Genomic DNA, 24,721 nt, shown 5'->3' with positions numbered 1-24,721 from the left:
TTAGAGCTTGGTTCCTTATGAATACACACACATAAACACACACTCATACACACATATACATGCACATGAGTGCACATAAACACGTGTGTGTGCACGTATACATGCACAGGTGTAAACATATACACACATGCACTCACATGTGCACACATGAGGAATAAGAGGTAGAAACTTACACACACACACACACACACACATACACACACACACAAACACACACAAGCACAGCAGTTTTCCCAGATGATGGGCAGCAGAAAGATGCTAGCACCTGGGGATGTCTAATATTCCTATATTTTCTACAAAGCGAGCATCAGAAATGGAAAAGGGAAGCCTGGGAAGCAAAAGGATGAATGGAGAGGATGCAGACTTGACCAGCACAGGGCGGCAACAGTGAACAAAGGAAGGAGCTGCCAGGCCTGAGGGCCAGCCCTACCTCTCTGACTGTACTCCATTCCTGAGGGAGCCCACGTAGCTCTTCTTTTTGTCCACGGGCATCACATCTGCATAGCCACCAGTCTCGTCGCCAATGACACCTGCATGCACAGCGGCCTTACAAATGCTGGAAGTCTGCAAGGACAGGAGGCTGTGTGTCAGAGCCAGGACCAGGTCAGATCACGGAGGCCCCGAGGAAACAGCCCACACAACCTCGGCTCCCAAATGTCCCTCAGAGAACATGCTCTGCCACTCATCCAAACTCCTCTCTTCTCCCACAGGTACCTTTCAGAGCAGCCACACTGTGTGTCTGACCCTGGGGAACTTAGTAGGACCCAAATGAAGACCCTGCTTCCATGGAGTCTAGAGGGCTAACAAACACACAAGTGAGGTTCGAGAGGGAAATAAAACCAGGTCATGTGATGACGGCTGGCTGGGGTGGGGGGGCTGCTGCTCCAGAACAGTGGTGGGCAGACTAGGGACAGAGATGGTCCAGTTGAGCCCATGTGGATGTCTGTAGGTGGGGCATTCTAGGTAGTGGGAGGAGAACGCAAAGTCCCCAAGGTAGCAGTGAGCACATTATGTCCCAGGAGGAGAAAGCAGGCTAAGGTGGCTGGTATGCAGTGACTCAGGGCATCGTGGACACAGGTGGATACTCTCAGCTGTCTAGTGCACACCAGGCTGGTGCTGGGTGAGCTGCCTCAGAGTTCAGTCCAAGGCCCACGGGACAGAAGATACCCAGGACCAGAGTGTCTGGTGCCCATCTAAGGCCAGGAGCTGCCCAGCCAGTGTTTTCCTTGGGCGGTGTCAGCCTTGTGGTTTAGACTGTGGATTCCACCTGTTCTCCCTGTGTGCTGGAGATGGAATCTGAACCCTCGTACAGGCTTGCCAAGTGCACGGCCTCAGAACTGCACCCCCAGATCATTGCCTCCATCCCCGCTGTACCATAGGACCAGCTGCAGTCTTTTCATGAAGATGACGCACACGTGTCTTCACCTCCTTCCTGAAGGTCTCAGATGCACACACTGGTGCTGAGTCGATTACTGTAAGGAGGACCTATCTCCTGCCTCATATGAGCACATCCTGGTGCTGACCAGCGCTCAACTGTGGCCTATTATCCCATTTGAACCAACAAAGTAGGTGGCAGCCATTATTCCCATTTCTCTGGCCAGCAAGCTGGGCACACAGGGTCAGTCACTTTGCCAAAGCCACTTGAGGTTTGTGGATGCCAACTGAAGCCAGGGTGAGGGCGAGGTCAGCTTAACAATGGTCCCCGGAGATGACCACAGCCTAATCCCTAGACCTGTGAACAGCAGAAGGGGCTTTGTAGATGGGATTAAGTTAAGGATGTTGGGGCAGCAGATTACCGGGGTTTATTCCGGTAGCCCACTGACATCACAGTGTCCTGTAATGGGGAGGGGCTCAGAGCTGGAACACATAAGACTCTTCTGGCCATTACAGGCCAGGAGCCAAGGCTTGTGGGTAGCCTGGGGAGACTAGTAGTGTCCCAGGCACTGGCTCTGTTACTTGACCTCTTGCTGCATTGAAGATCAGAGTCAGCTGTGTACCCCGCAGTCCCCAGAGGTGTGTGGCTGGACGGTCAGACCCTGGAGTGATGGAGGCACTCCTGGGAGAGCCTGCTTCAGGCTGGTGGACATAGGTGTGTAGCCATTTCCTCCAGGTTTGACTGACCATGTCCATCACAATCAGAACCGATTCGGTCATTACATGAGACCACCTGTGGACATTCCAGCATAAGGGACCGGGCTCCCAGGATCCTCAGAGACACCCCCCCCCTTGCTTCTTGAGGTTATGCAGAGGATGAAGGGTTAATTGACTGGGTGGGGTCTCTTCCAATAAACTCGATGGTCCACCAGGCTGAACCTAGGTGGAATTATTATTATTATTATTGTCACTATTATTTGGTCTATGAGTGATCTCTCTATCTAGGGAGAAATCAGTGTTGCGTGGTCTCCTCGGGAATTTTCGCCCTGCCCCCTGGGCAGTTCCAGCAGCTACTCCAATGCTCTCACACTCAAAGCTCAAAAACCAAAGGCCTGCAGGGTCGCCGTGGTGACACATCTTGTCTTCTTCAGTCAACAGATGATGCAAACAGGACACTTATCCCCAAGGTCCCGGGCCTGTTAGGCTTGTGGTGACTGGCAAGGTCTGGTTCCAATCCTAAGCATGGCAGCATGGCTCATCAACCTGTCTTCATGGAGAAGCATTTTTATTTTCTCCCCTTGAAGAAGGATGCGCAAGTCCCAATTCCCAAAGAGATCCATGCTTCGAAAGGTTAAGAAGCAACAGACCGGCAAAGACTGGTAGGGACCCCAGTGGCGCCAAACCTTCATTCAGTCTCAGAGTCCCCAGAAACCACTTCTCAGAGGCGTATTATTTGTGTGGACGCACTCGGCTTATCGCGCTGACTGGCAACTGGCCAGTCACCGTGTCCATCCCTCAGATATGTTTGTCCTGTCTGGGGACTGCATTTCCAGAAGCAAGGCATCATATTCCACTGGAGCAAGTGCCAGGAAGGGCTTCCTAGTGTTCTCCAAGTCCCCCGGGGTTGCACACTCACCCCATGAGAGGTGAGTCTTCTCCAGAGGCCAAGAGGCCATGGCTGCCCCGTTCATCCTCTCCCTGGAGAAACTCCACGACGCCCACATTTCCTGGATGTGTGGCAGGCTGCTCTCACACCTCATGCCTGGTGATGCTCACATCTCCGACGGCTGACAGACAGACACGCATCCTTTCCCCGCCTCTCCTGCCACATGCAGAGAATGTCCACTCTCTGCTCATGCTGGTTCAACATTAATTCAGGGCCATTCCCCTACGATCCTAGAGGCTCACGCACCAGTTCTGACATTTGGTAGCTGTGGGACCAAGGGCAGCCCGTACCCACTGCTCGGTATGCCGTGCCACCAGCAAAGGTGTCACTGGAGGTGTGCCCAGCCTGTCACTTACTCTGACGCCATGAGTTCACAAGGTCATGGGGGTCACTGGTCATTAACTGTGTCTCTCGGATGGGAGATTGAAGATTAGGGGCTGATGGTCCCACAGCCTGGTGTTTCTCCAAGCAAGGTTCAGGGCTGCACATGACTTGTTGCACAGCAACTGCCATAGATGAAGGCTACCAACTTCCAAAGTGTCACCATCTCCAGGACCCCAAACTCTCAAGGCCTGCCATTGCATTCCAAGGCCCATTTGGCAGCAACCTACAACCACCAGCAGCCCTGCCCCCGGGAATGGGTTCAAATGCAGGTTCTGCAGCTCTACTTGGGTCCGCTGGGTCAGGACAGCTGCGGGAGGGGCTGGGAGGCTCATCTAAATAAACACTGCTCCTCTCTGGGATCCCGAGGCCCACACAATGGGAGTTTGTTTGAGCATCAGATGAGACCCAGAGGAGGTTCACTAGGGAAAGAAACCCACATGGGTAATTCCCCTGCCTGGGGCCAGCTCGGGCCTCTTGACCTCGGCTCTGGTGTCTGAGCCACACCCGGACAATCCTGCCTGCAGCTCACCACAATGAGAGCTGCAGCCAGGACAGGCAAATGGCTGTGTCCGTGGCACTCGGAGGCCCTTCAAAGGTCTGGAGACTACACTCCCAAAATAAATCTCTTAGCTAAACAGACATTTTCCAAGAGGCAGCCTCATTTCCCAGAATACAAAGTGACCTAGAAACACAGGCCAGCAGAACCTAGGGATGGAGGCACACTCTTGCTCCGTTCTCCTGCCTGTACCCCTATCTCCTTTTCTCCCTTTCTTCCTCCTCCTCTCTCTATTTCCTCCTCTCTCCTTTCTTTTTACCTTCTTTTTGAAGGGCTTTTAGCATCAACAACTGCAGTATCCTTTTGTACAACAAATACCCAGCCATTACTGTATGCCAGGCCCAGACAAAAGCCCTGACACTTCCAAGGCTCAAAGCTCAAGGAGATACATACGTTAAAGGTGTCATTCACCTGCATGCCTGCTCCTGTCACGCAGGTATGGATAACTACAAAGAAGGCAGAATAAGAGGGAAGGGAGAGAGTAAATCCATCTCGCTTCGCCATGCGCTCACTGTGGTATTTGGGTCAGACTGTTCTGAGCCTTATTTTCCCCCTTTGCAAAATGATAAGGATTCCTAAACAAGGCATTTCTCTAAAGTTTGAGGCACAGCAGATGCTGAATAAAAAGCTGTGCAACACTGCTGTCACACACATGCAGGAGAAAGGAGCTGCTCTTTTTTTGCTTTATGTGTTGAGTTGCTATGTTATTTGGTGCGTACAGATTTGGTTTTCATATCTTCTTTAAAAAAAAAAAAAAACCCTGCATTTTTCTGTGTATCTCTTGTGCTCTTGCATGAAGAACTGTTTTAAATTTGAGTTGAGTTTTATTGTGTAACTGGCAACTTTTTAAGTGGTTTGTATCTGGTCGAAATGGTTTTTCTCCATTCTTTCATTCTGGACACATTTGTAAATCATAATCTGGGGCTTATCTTGCTTTGTTTTCTCTGTTTCTTTTCCTTTTTTAGTTCCTGTTAGGTGAATTAGAACAATGTGTACGTGATATTTTCCTTCTTCATAAAACCTTTCAGAATTTCATTTCAGCTAAACAGCTTTCTAGAAGGCTTTTTTTTCCTCATAAAGAAAAAAAAAAAAAAAAGACAAGGAAAAAGGCTTAGTCATGAAGGCCACTTTGGCCTTAAGGAACTAAGTGACTTCACTCCTACAGGAATCTGGGACAATTGAAGGCAAATGGAAACAAAGATGGTGGTCAGGGAAGAGGGATTTGCAGAGGACTGGGAAAGTGTGAGGGATGCATTAGCTGGAGACATAATTGGACCAGCTGGCAGAGGTTAGAGCTAGAAGATACCATGGGCTAGACAAGTCTGGCTGGCTCTGGAATTCCCACTCACAAAGACAAAAAGAACTCAGAGAGATTGTGAGTGCTGGGGGGAGGGGCAGAGGCAGGGCAGCTGGGAAGGGTGGGGGGATGACTTGCCCCTTCTGGGTCACCGTGTCCTTAAGCCCTGGACACCAGAAGGAACAGACTGAGCTCTGAAAAATCAACAAAATAAAACTGGGCCTTCTTCACATCTGAGTTAGGAGAGACATAGGGACAAGCTTTTGTTTTCTATGTGCTTATAGCTGAGCGCACACAAGGCAAAAAGAAACAGTAGCAGACTGTGTTCTTATAGCTGAGCACATACAAGGCAAAAAGAAACAGTAGCAGACTGTGTTCTTATAGCTGAGCACATACAAGGCAAAAAGAAACAGTAGCGGATTAACCGCACCTGTAAAAGGAATACAGAGGAAAGAAAGATGACCTTACTGGCTAGTTCTCTCCTTTACCTTTACACTTGCTACAATTACCCAGGAAGTTGGGCTCTCAACTGAGAGCCTGTCTCCACTGTAAGGCAAGCCTGTAGGGCATTTTCTAGATTCCGTGATCAATGTGGGAGGACCCAGCTCACCCTACGGAGGACCCAGCTCATCCTAGGCTCACTCAATGCCACTCCTGGGCAGGTGATTCTGGGTTCTATAAGAAAGCAAACAAAGGGAGCAGCCAGCAAGCAGTATGAAGTCTGTTCCTGCCTCCAGGTTCCTGCCTCCAGGTTCCTGCCTTGAGTCCCTGCCCTGACTTTCCTTGGTGAAGGTCTATGACCTGGAAGCTGAAATGAAGCCTTTCCTCCCACGGTTGCTTTTGGCCATGGAACTTATCACAGCCACAGAGACCCTAACTATGGCGGTGAGTAAATATCCGAGAAAATGAAACCTGTAAAATGCAAGGACCTTCAAACCAGGAAAGACCATCTAGGTAAGAGGAGACATGCCATTCCCAAAGACAGACAGGTGGAAATCGGGCCCCTCTATGAATGGGATGCTGGGGTCATGGCAGGAACTGGCTGGTATAGCCACGGGCTGTGGCATAAGATCTCAGGTCATGGGGCTGGGTTTCTGAGGTGGCCACTGGGGAAGTTAGCCTACTCACATCAGCGTAGATGTTGGTTCCAAACACAGGGGCCCAATAGGATGGCTCCTCTCCACAGTGTGCTGGACACTGGACTCTGGAAATGAGAAGCAATCATAGAGCACTTATGTATGTGTGTGAACGCCCATACATGTGAACTATACATGCAATGGTTTACGTGTAGAAGTTAGAGGACAACCTGCAGGAGTTGGTTCTCTTACCACATGGGTCCTAGGGACCAAACTCTGGTTGTAAGGAATGGCAAGAAGTGCCTTTACCCATTGAGCCATCTTGCTAGTATGTATACGGGACAGAGACCTAGGAATCACAGCTCAGGGGTGGAGCAAGTCCTCAAACACACCTGGCCCGGATCAAGGCCAGCACAGTAGGAAAGGAGGCAATTGTCCCTTGGGGTGGCTTTGATAAACACATCCTTGTCTTTACTTAACCATGCATGTAGAATTCAAAAATCCCATGGTGAAGGTCACAGAGAAATCAAGCAAAAGAACAGCGCTCCAGGACAGGTATGTTGAACTGTGGGATTGTGGGATTGTGCCTTCCTTACCTGGGTGTTGACAGGGTGTGCTCTGGGTACAGAATGTAGATCGTTATCAATAGAGTTTTTAAGGCTACTTCCCTATGTAGAGAGGAAGGGTGGGGAGCCCTCACCTCAATGACTCAGAATGTTCCAAGAAGGGCACAGATAACTTGAGGCAGAAAAGGTCAGATTACTATGGAGCCCAACTGATGGTCCCAGGGTTGAAGAGGGCTCCTCAGACCGAAAAACAGGAGGGCCCTGGGTGGCTGGCAAGCCCCGTGCCAGGCAGAAAAGCGTGAGCTTTGACTAAGAAAAGGCCCTTTGTGTCTGTCTGGAACAGTTTACCACAGGCTGAGCCCAGGGACCACAAAGCCAAGATGGCGGCCGAAAGCCACCTGGCCCAGATACAGGCAGGATGCTTGGCAGGAAGGAAGCCAATCAGCCGGGCTGAGGCAGCTCTTAAGGAGGAATGAAAGGAACAGGCAGGTTCCATGTATGTGTGTGTGTGTGTGTGTGTGTGTGTGTGTTATGTGGGTGTGTATCTGTGTGTGGTATATATGCTTGTGGTATGTGTGTGTGTGTATGTGTGGTATGTATATATGTGTAATGTGTGTATGTATGTTTGTTATGTTGGGTGTGTATCTGTGTGTGGTGTGTATGCTTGTGGTCTGTGTGAGTACGTGTGTTATGTATATGTGTATATGTATGTGATGTGTGTGTGTTATGTTGGCTATGTATCTGTACGTGGTGTGTATGCTTGTGGTGTATGTGTGTGTGTGTGGTATATATATGTGTGTGATGTATATGTGTGTGTGTGTGTTATGTTTGGTATGTATTTGTATGTGGTATATATGCTTGTGGTGTGAGTATATGTGTGTGTGGTGTTGGGTTTGGAAAACCAATCCTCAAGTCTGAAAACTCTTAAGCCTGCTCCCGGAGGGAATCAGGTTGGAACGTTGCATGAACACACGGACCCCGGTGAGGTTTTCCTTACTTGTTTCCTTCCACTTTCCTTCCCTTTCTCTGTCACTCGAGAAATCCCCTCAATTACTGTGACATCTCCCTGAATGCTCCAGCCTGTCTCCTCTCCCTCACAGCATCTTTATAGGCTCCCCTCTGTGCACACAGGGGTGTGGGGAGGGGTGGAAGTGGGGGTCAGAGGCTCAGGCTTCACCTATGGCTTGTTCCAGAATCCAGTCTCCAGGCCCCAGGAACAGCAGCTCACCCAGTGCCAGAGGTGGCTGTTCTTACTCAAAGGCTGCCCAGCTCAGGGTTCTGGGAGCATGTGCCGCACCACAGCGACAGTGTGGCTAAATTTTGCTCTGGCCGGAGGTTACCTTCTCTGACAGGGGAACAACTTGTAACAAGTAGATGTGTCCAGGTTCTCCTGAGTGGGGGGGGTCATTTCTGTGTCCCCTTCCAAGGGGGCTCTTTGGAAACTTTAGAAACTGGGTCCCCAGGACAAGGAGACCATTTTATGGCATGTCAAGGCTCAATAGGATAAGCTTGCTTTTTGTTACATTCCCTAGGGATGCGGTAAGAGAGCTCCTATGTGAAAAGCTCTCTCCAGTGAGGCTCTGGAGTCTGTGAAGGGTCCTGGGTAATAATCCACTCATCGGGGTAAGGGGACTGAAGTTGGGAATCCGATGTCTCCAGCTTATTGTAAAAGACTGACTCTCTGGTACAGCTCAGCACAGAGCCCTCTGCTCATGCCTTGCATAGACAGAGACAGACCCCAGGCAGGCCCACAAGAAGACAACACCGCAGGAAGGCCCAATCCTTCTTACCTCGGGCAGTGGGTAGCTGGCTTCTCGAAGGGGCATAACTGGGCAACTGTGGCGTGGCAGTCCACGGCTGTCTCTGAGGACAGGGGACAGAGAGAAAGTGTCAGGTCACAGCTCACAGAGCTGTGGACAGATTGTTCAGGCTGTGTGCCTATACTCACAGGCCAGCAGACAGCCCCACAGCCCAGTGTGTCTGCAGGCACACACCCTCCCTAGGTCTCTTCATAGGGCTCTCACACTCTCCCTTTGAACACTGATGTTTGCCTTTGAAACCTGCCCCTTGCTCTGCCATCTTTGACTACCTCAGGTGCAATTTTTGGTCTACACATGAAGAAGCCAAGGGACCCTAGTGGATCCTGCTTCCATTTCGGAGATATCCCTGCCGGGGCAGCGGCTACGCCCATCAAGGTCTTTAAACAGAAGACCAGACACTGACCATGTCCGTGGTATTCAGATGGCTGCCATGATCCTGTGTCTCTGGCTCAGACATTTTCAGCCAAATTAAAATCCAGATATACTTAGAAACCAGTGAGAGAACTGGCCTTTAGGACTCCCTGGGACAGAGCCTCTCTGGGAACAGTGCCTCAGGCTGAAATGGTAACCAAGGGACCAAGGAAGGGGAATTATTTCTGGGACAACCCCAGGCCCACACATCTGTCTGCTCCCTTGGGGCCTGGCCTGCTTACCTTTCACTTTTGACACTGTGAAAGAGCTAGATGGCTTGTATTTGCTAGAAAAAAAAAGAAAAAAGAAAACCCTGTGAATCAGTACATACTATGCTCTGAACAGACCACATGCCTCATGCTGCCCTGCTTGAAACACAGGAACCCAAGAAGCTTAGAATATTCTAGAGTGTGGCTTTATAACCTTTCGTTATCATCAGCTTCGGGAAGCCTTCAGACCCCTTCTTAGAATAATACATTGAGGTATGGGTGGGGTTCTTGATACATGTTCTAGTAGGGCTAAAGCTCACTGAAGCACACACTAGCCTCAAACTCACTGTGATTCTACTTCAGCTAGAATAAAGGTTTTCAAATGCCTAAGATGAAGTAGAGCTAGGTGACCCTGAACTGGATTAGCTGTGGCTCCTGGGAAGAGTCAACTGTGGGACAGCATCTGTCTTTTTTTCCTGTTTTCTTAGAAGCTTCCCAAAGTCTCAATAATACGTGGGGGGGGGGGGTATGCTTGTGGGTACATGTGCAAGCATGTGTGTATACGTGTGAAGGCCAGAGATTGGCCTCAGGTACCATCCACATTTTTGTGGGGAGGACAGGGCCTCCTACTTGCTTGGCACTCAGCTGGTAGGCTAGGCTGCTACTGTGTTCTGGACATCTTCCTGTCTCTGCTCCCCAGTGCCAGGATTACAAATATACGCCCCCACATGGCTTTGTACACTGTTCTCAGTGTTTACATGGCTCCATGGCAAGTACTTCACCAACCGAGCCAACTCCCCAGCCCTCAAAAACACATCTACAATAAGAAAACAGTGAGACTCACCCTCCCAACACACACACACACACACACACACACACGAGGGAGGGAAGGAGGGAGGGAGAGAGAGAGAAGACAGGTACCTCAGAGACTCCATGCCATTTTTCTGAGATTTGACAAAGAAGGGGACCATCCCATTCCTGGTGACATCCACCAGGCCACCTCGATCATCGATGACACCGTAGTGGATCGCAGCTCGGCATATGCTGGAAGACTAGAGAGCGGAGAAGAAACCACAAATGTAGAGTTCCTCTTCTAGAGCCATCTGAGGAGCTTGTCCCTGGCCAACCAAAACTCAAAAACTTGGACCGAAACACACCCCACCGACTATTCCCCGCTGCCCTTAGCTACATCCTTTTTCCTGGATGGCTTAAAAGCTCAGCCTAGCTGCTTAAGTCCTTCCAGCTGAGCATGCTGACCCCAGAACTGCAGAGGCTTTCAGTCCCAGTGCCCAGAAGTGGCTTCAGTGGCTTTGGAGCCATGAGTCCGTTCAGATGGGTTCGTTCGGGCATACTCTCTGAGTCCCACTGGCATTAGGCTACCTGGTGGGGTTTCCTGTCTGAGATGTAAAGAAACACTGGCCGTACTTACACTTTCATAAAACAGAGAGCCAAAGACCTTCGCCTTGTTGCTCAGACAGCCTGCTGGGCACTGGTACCTGAGGGTGAATACAGAGAAGCTCGCTGAGGAGGTCGCCCAGTGACATCACCAGGCTTCCTCACTAGTGACAGGAAACACGTCACGGATGGACCTCACTGCTGTGAACGATGTGTGCTTCTGTGTGCACATAGAGGGATAGGTGCCTGCAGACACCAGAGAGCTAGTTTGAACCCTTGGTGAAGCAGAGACAGGCATTTGTAAACCACTCATGTAAGTGCTGAGATTCAAGCCCTGGTTTTCACATAGAGTAACGACCGCTCTTCACGGCTGAGCCATCTCTCCAGCCCATTTGTTTGTTGAGAAACTGAGTCTTACTTTGTGGCCCAGTATGGCCTGGAACTAATCATGTAGTTGAGACTGGTTTCAAATTTGTGACAATCTTCTCTCTTCTGTCTCCTAGGTATTAGGATGGCAGGCATACACTACCCAGTGTGTGCGTGTGTGTGTGTGTGTGTGTGTGTGTGTGTGTGTGTGTGTGATGTTAGATATGATATCTTCCTTGATCACTCTACACCTTTTTTTTTTTTTCTTAGATAAGTCTCTCTTTGAACCTGGGGTTCACTGACTAGGTAGGCAGACTGACCAGTAAATGCTTGGGGCCCACCTGTTTCTGCTTCCTCTCTCCAGCACTGGGGTACAGACCCTCACTCAGCTTTTACAAGGATGCTAGGGACCCAAACTCTTCTCCTAATAATTGCACAGCAAGCCTTCACCTACACTGAGTCGTCTCCAAAGCCCAGGGTTTGTTGTTATTTAACGAGGTTAACATAGGAATGACGATGCTCCTGTTCACCACACACCAACACTAGCCAATAGGAAAGTCTTCAAGTCCATGTCCCCAGACCCTCCAACTTCCCTTCTAAATATGTACATGCCCAAGAAGTCAGCAAGTTACCTCAACTGCACATCAAGTGCACTTGTAAGGACTAAGGAGAAGGCAGCAGGTGACAAAGGCACAGCCAAATGTGACATCACCATATGTCAGCTTGCTGTGTAGCTACTAAAAGCAAAGGGCTTGAGGAACACTGATGGAGTCTGGGCACTGATTAATGAGCCCAGGAGCAGGATACCTGGATAAAGAAGGGGGGACATATGCCAAGCTGATGGTGCTCTGGGGTGCTTGGTATGTATTTTTCTTTTTATGGATTGTTGTTTTTTTTTTTTTTAATTAAATGACTGAAAATACCTTTCGATGTTGAGGACTGTGCAGAAGCCTTCTATAGTGAGGCTGGGCTGCCATAGGTTGTGGGTTGGGTGGAGTTGCTCTGTCTGACTGGAAGACTCTGAAGCCTCTATAAACAATCCCTCAGTCTCTGGCTACCCAGGAGGAGCCGTCTGACAACGTGTGACATCTTCTGAGAGACTAGCACTCTTTTTGACAGCCCCAGAGCTCTCAAAAGAGGTGGTCCAGGAGTTGCCTGCTTGAAACCCAGTTTGCCACCCAGTGTGCACAGTGAATGTAGGTGTGATCATTCCAACACATCTGGTTTACCTCACTAACGCTCAGTGGTCTCCTCTCGCAGGAAAGTTCTACAAAGGTTCCCATAGCTGTGCAGGGTAGGTACCCGGTGGGCGTGCTCCTGCAATAGCCACTTCCTGGCTACTCTGTTTCCTGTCACTCCTGTGTGAGTGAAGGGCTCTCCCACAGGCTGGGATCCAAGTCCACTGGGGGATGGGGAGAGCTGCTCTCTCCTTCCAATAGATGCTTCAAATAATTCACTTGGTTCCTGACAGGCTCAGACTGTGCCAGAGTCCCTGGGCAGAGGCCTTGAGTGGCATCTTCTAAATATTCCCCAGGATGAGGGTATCACCTTTCAGGGAGCAGGGCTCTTGTTCTTTTGCCTTGAGAGGGAATCCTGTTAAATCCCCAGAGACCTCAAGCTGTGGGCTAAACTTCAGGTAGCTTGAAACCAATCACTAGACTAGAGCAGGATTTGTACCAATGGGTCAGTCACAGACCGAAGTGAGAGCGAGTTTGCCAGCACCCATCAGGGTTGAGGTGTCACTCCCATGATACACTACATGGCGGCCTTGCAGGCTGTAGCATTCTCTGGACCAGAGACAAAGCACTTGGCAGTAACATATACCCAGCAGAGTTATTTTAGGATACACTGGCCAGCACCTGGGGACAGTTTTGGTTGTCCCCACTGGCATTTGGTAGAGACCAAGGTCTGGGAGGTTGTTCAACACGCCATAATATAGGGGGTGTCCTACCTCAGTGTCTTCTGTACTCCAGGAGTGAGAGGTGAGAAACTTGGGTGACATAACAGAGGTGGGTCATTTGTCAGCCAAGTGCTCAGTCTGAGGCAGTGGTCAGGGGTGACAGCGGATATTGGGATGCAACAGTTAAGAGGACAGACGAGTGTCATGGTCGATTTAATCAGCACACAGCACACATGGAAGCTTCTAGCTAGCTCAGTCTGGTGTATATTGTGTTAACTGTATGAGCAACAGAGCTCCCATGTTTCCAGGAGGCTCAGAGTAGGAAGCAAGGTTTTAGCAGATCATGTGACTGACATGGACTTCAGGAGGGTCCCAAGGGCAGCCAGCCCAGCCCAGCCCCACTGGGCCCTCACCTGTTACACGTGGATCCCTTGCATGAGTCCTTCATCTTGGTGTCACAGTGAACCACTTGGGCTAGGAGAGACACGGGAATGGGACTATGAATCCAGGAGGGTTAGAAAACTCCCTCCCCCAGTCCCAGGGACATTCTGGAATGTTCTGGAATCCATATCGTAAGAGCAAGAGCAGCAGCTCCAAGATATGGGCTCCAACAACAGACCCTTGCTTTATTTCCATTTTCTATTTTGTTTTCTTTCTTTGTTTGTTTGTTTTTTGATACAAAGGTTTTCTGTGTGGCTCTGTAGACCAGGCTGTCCTGGAAATCAGAGATCCACCTGCCTCTGCCTCCCAAATGCTGGGATTAAGGTCATGAGCCACCACCACCCAGCTTTTAGTAATTTTTAGGACAGGTTTTCACTATTAGCCTAGGCTGGACTCACTTGAAATCCTCCTGCCTCAGCCTCCAGAATGCTGGGATGACAGCTCTCCATCGCTATGCCAGTTCCAGACTTACCCCTTGAGACAGAGGCAGCTGTGGCATTGCACAAATTATTTTCTGCTGATATCCAACTACCACCCTCAAGCCAGGCAGACAGGGGGCAGTGCCCACCTCAAAGGGTTCTTGTGAGCATTACATTTTAAAAAGTCATATGACCATGGATGTTATCCGACACATGTTCAGTACCCACCGCCCCATCTGGGTCTGGGAAGGTAAGCTTACAAAGGGGTGGGTTGTACAAGGGGCATGGCTTGTGGTAGGCTAAATATACACAGGCCTGGGATTTATACAAGGGATAGAGGTAAGAGGGTAAATTACAGTCAGCGGGGTTTGCAAGAGCCTTCATTCCAGCCTAGACACGGGGATCCTGGCTATTCTTACCCAACTAACATGAGTTTTGCCAACCATTTCCATGGCCTTCTATTTTATAAAGTCTTCTCGGGGACTTGGGAGCAGTGTTGCTTAAGAAAAAAAAAAAAGAGAGAAAAAGGCTGTATAGATGACCAAGTGCTCTAGAGAGGACTGGAGCTCAATTCCCAGCACCCATGGTCGGACAGTAATTCCGGCTCCCCAGGCTCTGGCTTCCTCCACTGGCCACTGTGCTAATGTGCCCTAACCGCATGCAGCTACACACATGATTGAAAATAATCAAAATAAATCCAAAAGAGAGATGAGCGAGATTGCAATTTTACACTATTGAGACTGGCCCTGTCGGGACAGACAGGGCACCAGCATACTTCCTGGCTTACCCAGCTATGTAGTCGTTGTAGGTTGGGCAACATGTTTGAAGCCAAAAAAGCCTCATGTGGGGAAAGAACCATGGGGTGTCTGTGAGAAATGGACACACTTCTCTCCGGCGAGACCACTGTCGTACCCTCTAATGATGGGGGGCAGGGGAACCCCAGGCATTCAGCATGACCAGTGGTCCTGCTGTGTGAGAAGCACCTCACCAGCCTAATTCCTCAGCCAAGGTGGTTATTTACCCAGTGCCCACATATCAGCCAGATAGCAGCTGAGGTCTAGCTGTTCAGGGGAGCAGAAAGCCTTAGGAGGGGAGATGTCCAGGGGCAGAGAGGACAGGAGGTAAGTTTGGAACTATCTACATTTTGGGATTTCCAGAAGTCTGGAAATAGCCAATATCCACCCAAAGGTCAGGGGCTGGAAACAGTTCACACTGGTCTCAAAGTGCAGGGAGCCGTCCGCTGACTCTGGGTGGTTCACCCTCATTCTGTGAGCCATCTTTGCAGTCAGCCAGCCGTAGCTATGGTTACCCTGCTTGTATGGATGAGCAAATGCTGCCTTACAGAGTGGAGGAAGGGGCTGATCCGAGAGAGACAGAACCAGGAGAAGGATGGGTGGACCAACCCAGAACCAACCCGGATGTGATGTGCTCTGATTTCTGAGTGGCTGGTATATCCCAGAGAAACCCAGCTTCCTCCCAGAGTCCCTTTGAAAACCTCAGGGAAATCTAACATTAAAATATCTGCCTTGTAGGGGAGGGGGCGGGGGAGTGTAGCTCAGTGGGCACAGCGTTTGACTGGCTAGCATGCAGGAAGCCCCGGGTTCTGTCATAAGTACTGAATTAGACTAGGGTCTTCGGATGTAGAAACAGAGAAGAGTTCAAGGTTGTCCTTGGCTACAAACCAAATTCAAGGGCAGTCTGGGTGTCCTGAGACTCTGCATTTAATCAATCAATCAATCAAACAAACAAACAAACAAACAAACAAACACCCTGCTTGGAGAAAAGAGCCAGCCCAGCATCCTCCCATAAGGCTTATTATTTCTGTGACTTAAAAGCATCATTTTCAAATAAGACTTGGAGTTGCACCCAGCCAGTCCTGTCCCACCCTCTCCCTATCGCTGGGTACCCAGTGCCCCTTCTTCACCCGTCCCTTTCAAAGATGGCTTGGGGGACGGCACCCCAGAGACTGGAGACACCAACTCACTCATGAAGTTGACAACTGGGGTCTTCTTGGTCTTTGAGGGTCTGACCACCCTGGGCTGAACCCAGACATGGGTTTCCTCGGGAGCAGGAGGCGATTCCACCTCGTTCATCTCGTCCACCTCCGGTTTCTGATGGTAAGTCTCTTCTGGTGGTGGTAAGGGGGAAAGAGAACATGCTGGATTCAACCAAAATGCCCTCCAGTTTGATTGTGTTTTTAAGGCAGGATCTTACTCCATAGACCAGGCTAGCCTCAAACTCAGAGATCCACTTGTCTCCACCTCCCACAATCAAGAGAGACCCTGGGCCACTAGATCCATCCCTAAAAGCCTCTTTGGAAAAAAGCACCTTACAAACTGAGCTCGTTTTTGATCTGGCTTCACAAAGAGTCATTTCATCTGCAGAGAGGAGGTTAGGCTGGGGACAGGCCTGCCCAGGTGGAATTCTACCAGCCCTGAGGATGGTCAGCTCACATCCATGTTTACTCTGGACCTCAGAAAAGCAGTCCTGCGTGGGGGTGGGGAGCAGCAGCCACACCTGAATGTCAGAGTGCTCATCTGTCCCATTTCTTCTCCCACACAACCATCTACCCCCATCCTTACCCACAGCTCCGGGGCTGAAGCTCTCTCTGAGGTCCCCTGCTTCCTAGATTTCTTGGGGCAAAGTCACAAAGCCTCATTTCTATTCCCTACTGACAGGGACCACTCTCCTGCTCAAGCTATGGCTCAGCCATGGAGACACTGGACCTGGCTGCACTATATATGCCTATAATCTCTGTGCAGGGAGGCTGAAGCAGGAGGATTGCTTCAAGTTCAAGGCCTGCCTGGCTATATTGTGAGTAACATGACCCTCTGCCCTAGCTGGCTTTCTATTGATGTGATAACCACCAGGACCAAGAGTGGGAGGGAAGGGTTTACTCTGCTCACAGTGAGGAAGCCCAAGCAGGAACCTAGAGGCAGGAACTGAAGCAGTGGCCATGGGGGAACGCTGCTTACTGCCTTGTTCCCCTTGCTTGTTCAGCCTGCTTATACAACCCAAGACCACCTGTCCAGGGGTGGCACCACCCACATTGGGCTGGGCCCTCCCGTATCAATTACTAGTTAAAAATACGCCCCCTCCCCCAGGCATGCTGACTGGCCGGGCCAATGGAGGGGTTTTCTCAGCATTCCTTCTTCCCAGGTGACACTAGATCATTTCAAGATGACAAAAGAAAACAAAAGAAAAATCCCTAAGCAACACACACACACACACTCTCTCTTTCTATTTAAAAAGCAGGGCACACCACACAGACGTGTAGTTTTCACACTCCAGAGGCTGAGGCAGGAGAATTTCGAGTTCAAGGATGGCCTGGACTACATAGAGAGAGGTTCAGTCTCAAAACATATTAGACCTGGCACATTGAACTATCCAAAACACCAGCTCTGTGGTTTCAAAGGCTGCAGCTTAGTTGGCAGAAGTCCCTCATTCGTTTTTCCACCGAAGGGCATCCTGTATTATTCCTTCTCCGTCAGCACGGCCCACCCCCAGCCGCTGTTCTAAGCTCTTCAGTTCGTGGGCTGACCTGCTCTTAGCCTCAGCTCATTCATTTCCAATTCTGTTTAGGATGACAGAAGTGGCTCCATCCTCAAGTGGACAGCTAGGGAAGGCACCACACTGACCCCTAGCAAAGCATTGTCTGAGAGTGGACCCCCCCAGGCAGCCCCACTGAGGACCACAGTTCTTCACAAGGGTTTGTATGGCAGAGCCAGAAAGTGCCCTTCCACACACCTAAGGAGAAAGCCCAGAGACTTCCCTGGTGTCCAGTAAACCTGCTAGACACACCTCCCTCACTGCCCCTTTGAAGCTCAGCCCACCCACCTTAACTTTGCTTATTAACACTCCTGCATGTCAATGGGGGGAGGCCCCCCCACCCCCAGGCTGGCCATCTACTTCATAGGAAAATGCTGTCGTCAGTGGGAGAGTCTGTGGATGAGTTTGGGCCAAGATAATTTTAAAAGGGAAAAATGAAGCACCCACAGGCCTGTCTGATTCTACAGAGGCCTATCATCCCCAAGGGCTCTTCATAGAGCAACAGCCTGGGTCTTGATGTCCCCCCATCCCCCACCCCTGCCAGCAGGACATATATCTAAATGAAAGGTCAATAAGAGAGGTGAGGCGCCCCTGTCTTTCTAGGTGGGCACTGGGCAGTGGGTGGGGACTGACTTATTCCAGGCTAGCCCTGGCTTGAGAGAAGAAGGGACAGGAAAAGCAGAGATGAAAGAACATAATATGGCTGGCTGTAATTTCTTCTTTGCTACCAGGAGCCCCAGCATCATGGTCCACCATATCCCTAATACCCCATACATGGGAGAAGCCCGTCAAAATCCAAAGTGAACCAGTGACCCAACCCCCACTCCCTGAGAGCCAAGGGAAAAGAATGCCCAGCAGCAAGGGCTAAGGTTCCCAAGACTGGCATCCCCAAAGCACAGTAGTACCAGCTCTGGGCTGAACCTCCACAGAGCCCCTGGGCTGCATGGGTGGCCTTAATGCCCATCTGACCAATGCAGGCGCTCCCAGGCCCTCTTACTGACGGCGGGGCTATCTGGCCACGGGCTGGGTTTCTTCCACTGCTTTAAGACCCAAGGACTTAAAAGCCCAGCTTTTCCTGAGCCAACTCTGGTTTGGAAGGGTCTGAGGGGGCTCTCTCTTTCAGAACAAGGGTGAGCAGTCCTGGTTCCTAGCCCCACTCATAAAAGTAAACAGCTGAAAATCATGTATCCAATCCCTTCCGTCAGATGCACGGGGATGTGTGACCCAAAGGGACTTGGGCACTTCTTGGTGACCATCCTTGCATAGAGTGAGCTCTACTTACTCTCAAGATATTCATTCAGCACTCAGTATGCTCTGGGTTCCCCTAACTCTGAGTCTGGTGACAACCGAGCTTCCAGGACCTCTAACAACTCCTTGTCCTCTGCTAAAAGAGGCATAGTGACCACTTCACATAGGAAGACACTGAAGCTTAGAGAGGTAAAGGACCCATATAAGCTCACAGAGATGGGACGTAGAGGACAGGGAGCTGGGTTCCTCCCCAGCCTGATATTCTTATCCTTAAATCCCTGTGTCCCCATTATAGGTCATGGTCTTAAGGGTGCCACGGCACACCCTTATTTAGTGGCTTATGTAGATAAGCCGAGTTAGGGGAGGTTTTCTGCACGGCTAGCTGAGAAAACCACAGTGCCTGCCAAATGGAGTTGGGTGTTTTCCACCACAAATAAAGGAATAAGCCCACGGGCACCGTGGGATGGGTAAGCCCGTGTCTGGCTGTTAGAAAGAGCCCTCTGTGGCGGGAAGGGTCTCTATTACTCACTGGCATGCAGGACATACCTGCGCACACACTACCACCCCTCGTGCCTTGGAGGGCACCAGCAGCTGTGATAACAGGACAAACAGGTACTTGAGGGGTCTGGGGGTCATGGGAACACAGTGACAGGTGCACCTCTGTCTGGCATCCAGGGACTCCCTTCCTGAAAATGGAGATAGAACTTGTCTCCAGGAAAGAGCTGTCACAGGGACTTGGCACAAGGCAGTTCTAAATTGTTCCTGCTTCCATCCAGTACCTCTGGTGGTGCCCTTTGCATCAGCTAACTGGAGTAGCAGAGGGTCTACTGTGAACTATGACCTCTGCTTTATCACATCCCAGGGTCCAACACACTGACCCCCATGTCCATCTCAGGGACAGTACAGGCAAGAGGGTCACGTCTGCATGAGCACCCTCCCTGGCAGCAGAGTCAACTTCCTACCCTGTCAGCCCAGGTCAGCTATTAGAACTAACAGAATAGAAATCTCAGCCACGGACATCTGCCTAGCTTGCGACCCCAACCCCTCTTCTGAGACACGACTTCTGAGAGCCAGACAAACTAGCCCAGAATGTAAGGAGTGTGCTAGGCTGGAGAATGTGTAGGGAGGAAAAAATGGATGCTTTCTGAGCAGCCCAATGTGAGCCAACAGAGCCATGCTTGTAGGTTCCCCTGGAGACAGAAAGCAGTCTGTCCCCCAGCTGTGCCAGCCCCAGGCAGCCTTGGGAGCAATCAGAATGCCATGTTCAGGACAAGGGTCCCAGTGCCTGTGGCTGATTGGGAACCGCTGGCTTTGAGTTTCATGTTTAATCACCTCTATCTTTTGTGTAGGTTTTGTTTGGGGAGTGAAACAGAGTCTTACTAAGTAGCCTACACTGATCTCAAATTCATGGCACTCCTCCTGCCTCGACCACACAAGTCCTAGAATGACAGTTGTGAGCTACGACGTCTGACTTACAACCATCTGTTTTAAGCAGACTGCACACGCTACGGAAGGGGAGAGGTTCAGGTCCACTGTCTACTGGGACCAGGCCAAGGAATTGCATCTCAGGACAGCAGTGTCTGCAGGGGGCTGAGTGCAGGGGTCAGTCTGGATCTGACTTCATTTTTGCCTCAGTCATCACCAGCTGTGGCTCAGAGGCTGGAAGCCACACCAGGGCTGTGGCCCTCAAGCCACCTACCTCGGTAACACAGGTTGTTCCGGCAGCTACCTCCATAGCTGGACGGGCACTCAGAGCAGGGGCGGCCATGCTTGTAGGGGGCCTCGCCAATCCAGTTTCCCCTGGAGACAGACAGAGACACCATGAAGGAGGTCACCCTTTAGGCCCAGGACTCCACCAAGGGACCCCAAACAGAGTCCCTGACAGGTCTGGGTAAGGGAAAGGCAGCTGCTTGACCCCCTGCTCCAGTGCCAGCCAGAGGGCTCTGGGTACTCCGATGAGAGCCTGTCCCTGAGCACCGTGTAAGGAATGGCTCCCTGAGTGACAACTAAAGTGACCTCAGCCAGAGTCCCCAGACCCCCCCCCACCCCCAGCTCTGGCTCACTATTTATTCAGTGGGTAGTCACCAGGACAACCTGCGGCCAACACCCTTGATAGTATCCATAAAGCAAAGAGGCTCACCAGAGTGACCTTTCTAAAGAGGCAGGAGCTCCTGCTAGAGCCAATGAGATAATGCACAGACACCTCCAATGGCCAAAGAGTGATGACAACTCTGAGCCCAGGAGAGAGGTAGCCCGTGTTGGGGCAGGGGTCTCGCTTCCTCCCCTGCCCTCTCACAGTCCACCCTCCCCCACCCAGACAATTGAAACCATCTCTGGATGTGGCTGTAGATCCCACAGCTCTAACTCCTCAAATATTTGGGCTAGGGACACACAGATATAGACCGAAATGCCCCCAGTGGTTCACAGGATAGTGTGGTGATCTTGCTTTTGCCTCGTCTTGCTCCCCAAACCCAGTTCTCAGCACACTAGACTCTGTTTCCTTAAAGTTAGGCCACACCTCAAGGCTTCCAGACCCATAAGGGCAGAGATCAGTATTCCCTGAGTCGGCTGGCCTTCCTAACTAGACAGCAGATGGCTAGACTCCCAGACCTTGGACCAGCCCACGGACGGCACTGTCTGCACACATGAGGCCACAGGGACAAGGGCCAGGCACATCTTGCTCCATTCCCAGCCTCTTGTGCATTGTCCCCTCCCTGGTTCCATGATGGTGTCCTGAGGGGCTAAGAGCCTGAGAATGCCTCTTGAAGGGAAAGGCCATGGGAATTTTGGAATATTATACAGCAGTCAAAAGTATCTAGCAAACAAACTGACTGTGGATGGTTCTCACGGGCAGTGCCTGTCCCCATTCACAATGAAGGCAGCCTCCCCTGTGGCCTCAGGAAGGTAATGTTAATACGATCCAGAGAGTGGAAGCAGTACCCTCATGAGAGGCGTTCCAAGGCGTATATGCTCACTTTCCCATCTCTCCCATAGCCATGTAGGCAAGCAGAAGGAAGATGAGTGACTGCAAGCCAAGGGACATTTCCCTGGAATCAGTGTCTCTAGGGCTTCATTCTAGATGTCTACCCTCCCACACAGGGCGGGAACAAGTGTCTGCCATTAGGCCCTAGCCTGAAGTGTTCACTATAGGTCCTAGGCTGGCTCAACAGAAGGCCGTGATACTGCGGTGCCTTTAACAAGAAAGGAAAGAGAACAGCACCCGGGGAAGGGAGAGGTTTTATTTCTGTTTTTAAAAATGTATTTATTTAATGTGTATGTGTGTATGCATGTGGGAGTTTTCTTCCTGCTACATTGTTCCTGGAATTGAACTCAGGTTGTCAGATTTGGAGGCAAGCCCCTTTACCCGCTGAGCCGTCTTGCTGGCCCCAAGAGTTATGTTTCTGATTAGAGGGCTCAAACTGTGGCTTTATTTCAGAGGAAACAGCACTGGTAATGCTCTCTGTCTCTGTCTCTGTCTCTGTCTCTGTCTCTCTCTCTCCCTCTCTCCCTCCCTCTCTCTCCTCTCTTCCTACTCTCTCTCTTTCTCCTCACCCCATTCCCCACTCTTCTTCCCTCCTGCCAGACAACTGCTACCCTTACTTGTACAAGCAGTCTTAGGAGATGACTCAGAAAACCAGTTGGAGCAATTGTGGTCCCCCGTCTATGACTGACTGATCTAGTTCTGGCTAGCAACATTTTGTGGGGCAATGCCAGTGGAGACGACTCATCCCTACCGTCCTACTAGGTTAAGTGGGATTGTGTGTGAAGACACAGCGCTGGAACTCAGCAGCCACCTTGGGGCCATGAGGACCTTAAGAAGGCCCGAGTCCTTGCTGGTTCTCCAGGTCGTTTGCTCACCTTGAAGCAGCCATTTCTAGACTCTTCATTAGTAAGGTAACTAAGACTTCACTCTTGAGACCAGTTTTAGCTCATTCCCCCATGGCTACCGAGCATGTCCCAGACTGGCTCGAGTGAACCGTGACAGCGTGGCCTTACTTTGGAGAATAATTGCAGACGAGATACACGGCGTTCTCCCAAATGTCTCCCCAGACGCTCATGCTCCTACAGGTGTGTACAGCACAGCCGATCTTGTTGGTGGTGGCCCAGACCATCTGAAACGACAGCACCGTGTTGTAGCTCAGGGGTGGGGTGCCCCAGGACAGCTCTGTAGGGCCCCAGAGAAGAGCAACCCACTGGGGAGCGTGCTCATCTTTTCAAAAGCGAGCTATATGTACACAACTGCGAAAAGCCTCAGCAATGTTAAGTTGTCATGGACGTTTCCAGAGCCTACCCCAAGTCTCTCTCCGTGCGGGACCCAACCAGTGTGCTCTGAGACAAACCGAATTAAAGCAAAGGCCTCATGGGCTCACATTTTCAAACACAGCTCCCAGGTCTGGGGCACAGGCTGCGTGGAGTTCAGCACCCGGATTACCTGTGTGTAGTGGGTGCACATGGCTCCTGAGCAACGTTCGGGGCACCATGGGTTGCACTCGTGGGGGTACGGGTAGGTGTAATCCTTCACCTCGTCATACCAAGACTGCACGTGAAACCCAGGAGAGCGGTACCTATAGGGACAGAAGCAGCAGGTGGCCCACAAATCGGCCCCAGTCCCATGCCAGCACCTTCCTGAAACTACCCCATCCTAGGTGGCCTCCAAGTCTCCGGGTGTGTGTGTGTGTGTGCGCTCGTGTGTGCGTGTGTGTGTGTGTGTATGTGTGTATGTATGTGTGTGTGTGTGTATGTGTGTGTGTGTATGTATATGTGTGTGTGTGTATGTGTGTGTGTGTGTGTGTGTGTTCGAGTGTGTGCAGGAGACATTTACTTCTGTTGCCTTAATTATGTATTCATTTTCACGAACAGGGGGAATGCAAGCAACTCAGAAAGCCAAGGTTTCAGATGCTGTGGCCAAGACCACCGTGCTCTAAGATGTGAATGCTCTCGGGGCGAAGGAGGGGCGGCAGGCCGCTCATCTCAGTCTCAGCCACTCCGGAAGGCTAACACAGGGGATGTCAAGTTAAAAGCCAGCTTGGGCTGCAGAGTGAATTCACTAGACAACTTTGCGAGAACTTGACTCGAGACAAAAAGTGGAAAGGGGGGTGGTGGGGTGAGGCTTGGCAGTGGTATTTACACATGGGAGGTGCTTCTTACACACACACACACACACACACACACACACACACACACACACGGGGGCAGGGGAGAGGAAGATAGAAGGAGAGAGAGGGAGGAGAAAGAATAAATCAGGGCCGAGAGAGAGAGTCAAAGAGAGAGAGAAGGAAGGAAGGAGGAAGAGAGAGAAAGAGAGAGAGAGAGAGAGAGAGAGAATATCAGTCAGGTCAGGACCAAGCAGAAGGACTTTGCAAGGAGACAGAGGGACGAAGGGTAGACATATCTTACAGACATTAAGTGGCTGAGGAGTGACACACAGCTCTGACGCTGTGGTGGGACCTGGACCTGCCATCGTTGCCTCAGGATGGCCTTGAACTCACAATTCCCCTGCCTCCCTGTCCGGAGTCTTAGGGTTCTAGGTGTGAGCCGCTGTGCGTTCACTGTTCTGTCTTGTTTCCATCAGGAAGAAAAATAAGAACTTGTCTGCGAAGCCACGGCTAGCATAAACAGAGTGGTTCGTAGGGAATGAGGTCTCAGGCAAAGTGACCCTTCCTGACAGCACTGCGGTCAGCCAGGCAGTTTGAGGTCTTGTAACAATTACCAGCCGGGACAAGCACCAGCAGCTGTGGTCAGCAAGTCCTGAGACACAGCCTTCCACCCTGGTCAGCCCCTTAGAGGTATGTGCCATGAGGAGCTGGGGCAGAAGGGGGCCTGCCTGTCACTCCTGGGATACTGTACGCACACCAGCATGCCTTAGGGGAGGAGCCTACCTATCAAGGAGGGCACAGTCTGAGCCTTTGACCTGACCCCTGTCCCAGCACCCCTGGAGGATGACCAGAGGGCCTCAGAATAGAACCAAACACCAAACCAAAGTCGTGGAGACAGAAAAGCTGCATGTGGGTCTGTTAAGACAGGCCATCTTCATACAAGGAATG

At 50.8% G+C, this 24,721-nt stretch overlaps 1 protein-coding gene across 1 annotated transcript in view; it reads right to left on the bottom strand.

Moving 5' to 3' along the window:
• CRISPLD2 (cysteine rich secretory protein LCCL domain containing 2) overlaps positions 1 to 24,721 on the bottom strand; it is a 55,960-nt gene that overhangs the window by 12,287 nt on the left and 18,952 nt on the right. The window contains exons 4-14 of the mRNA XM_080936622.1: positions 23,110 to 23,242; positions 22,674 to 22,789; positions 20,377 to 20,477; positions 15,865 to 16,008; positions 13,434 to 13,494; positions 10,789 to 10,855; positions 10,281 to 10,411; positions 9,393 to 9,436; positions 8,710 to 8,782; positions 6,406 to 6,481; positions 431 to 564 (exon numbers count right to left, since the gene is read on the bottom strand). Coding sequence (XP_080792748.1) covers positions 431 to 564; positions 6,406 to 6,481; positions 8,710 to 8,782; positions 9,393 to 9,436; positions 10,281 to 10,411; positions 10,789 to 10,855; positions 13,434 to 13,494; positions 15,865 to 16,008; positions 20,377 to 20,477; positions 22,674 to 22,789; positions 23,110 to 23,242 — 1,080 coding nt within the window. The remainder of the gene's footprint in view (positions 1 to 430; positions 565 to 6,405; positions 6,482 to 8,709; positions 8,783 to 9,392; positions 9,437 to 10,280; positions 10,412 to 10,788; positions 10,856 to 13,433; positions 13,495 to 15,864; positions 16,009 to 20,376; positions 20,478 to 22,673; positions 22,790 to 23,109; positions 23,243 to 24,721) is intronic.

Source organism: Micromys minutus (assembly GCF_963924665.1).
Source record: "Micromys minutus genome assembly, chromosome: 24".
NCBI classification, from domain to species: domain Eukaryota; kingdom Metazoa; phylum Chordata; class Mammalia; order Rodentia; family Muridae; genus Micromys; species Micromys minutus.
The sequence above is the reverse complement of the archived record's forward strand: the minus strand, read 5'-3'. Positions and strand labels throughout refer to the sequence as shown.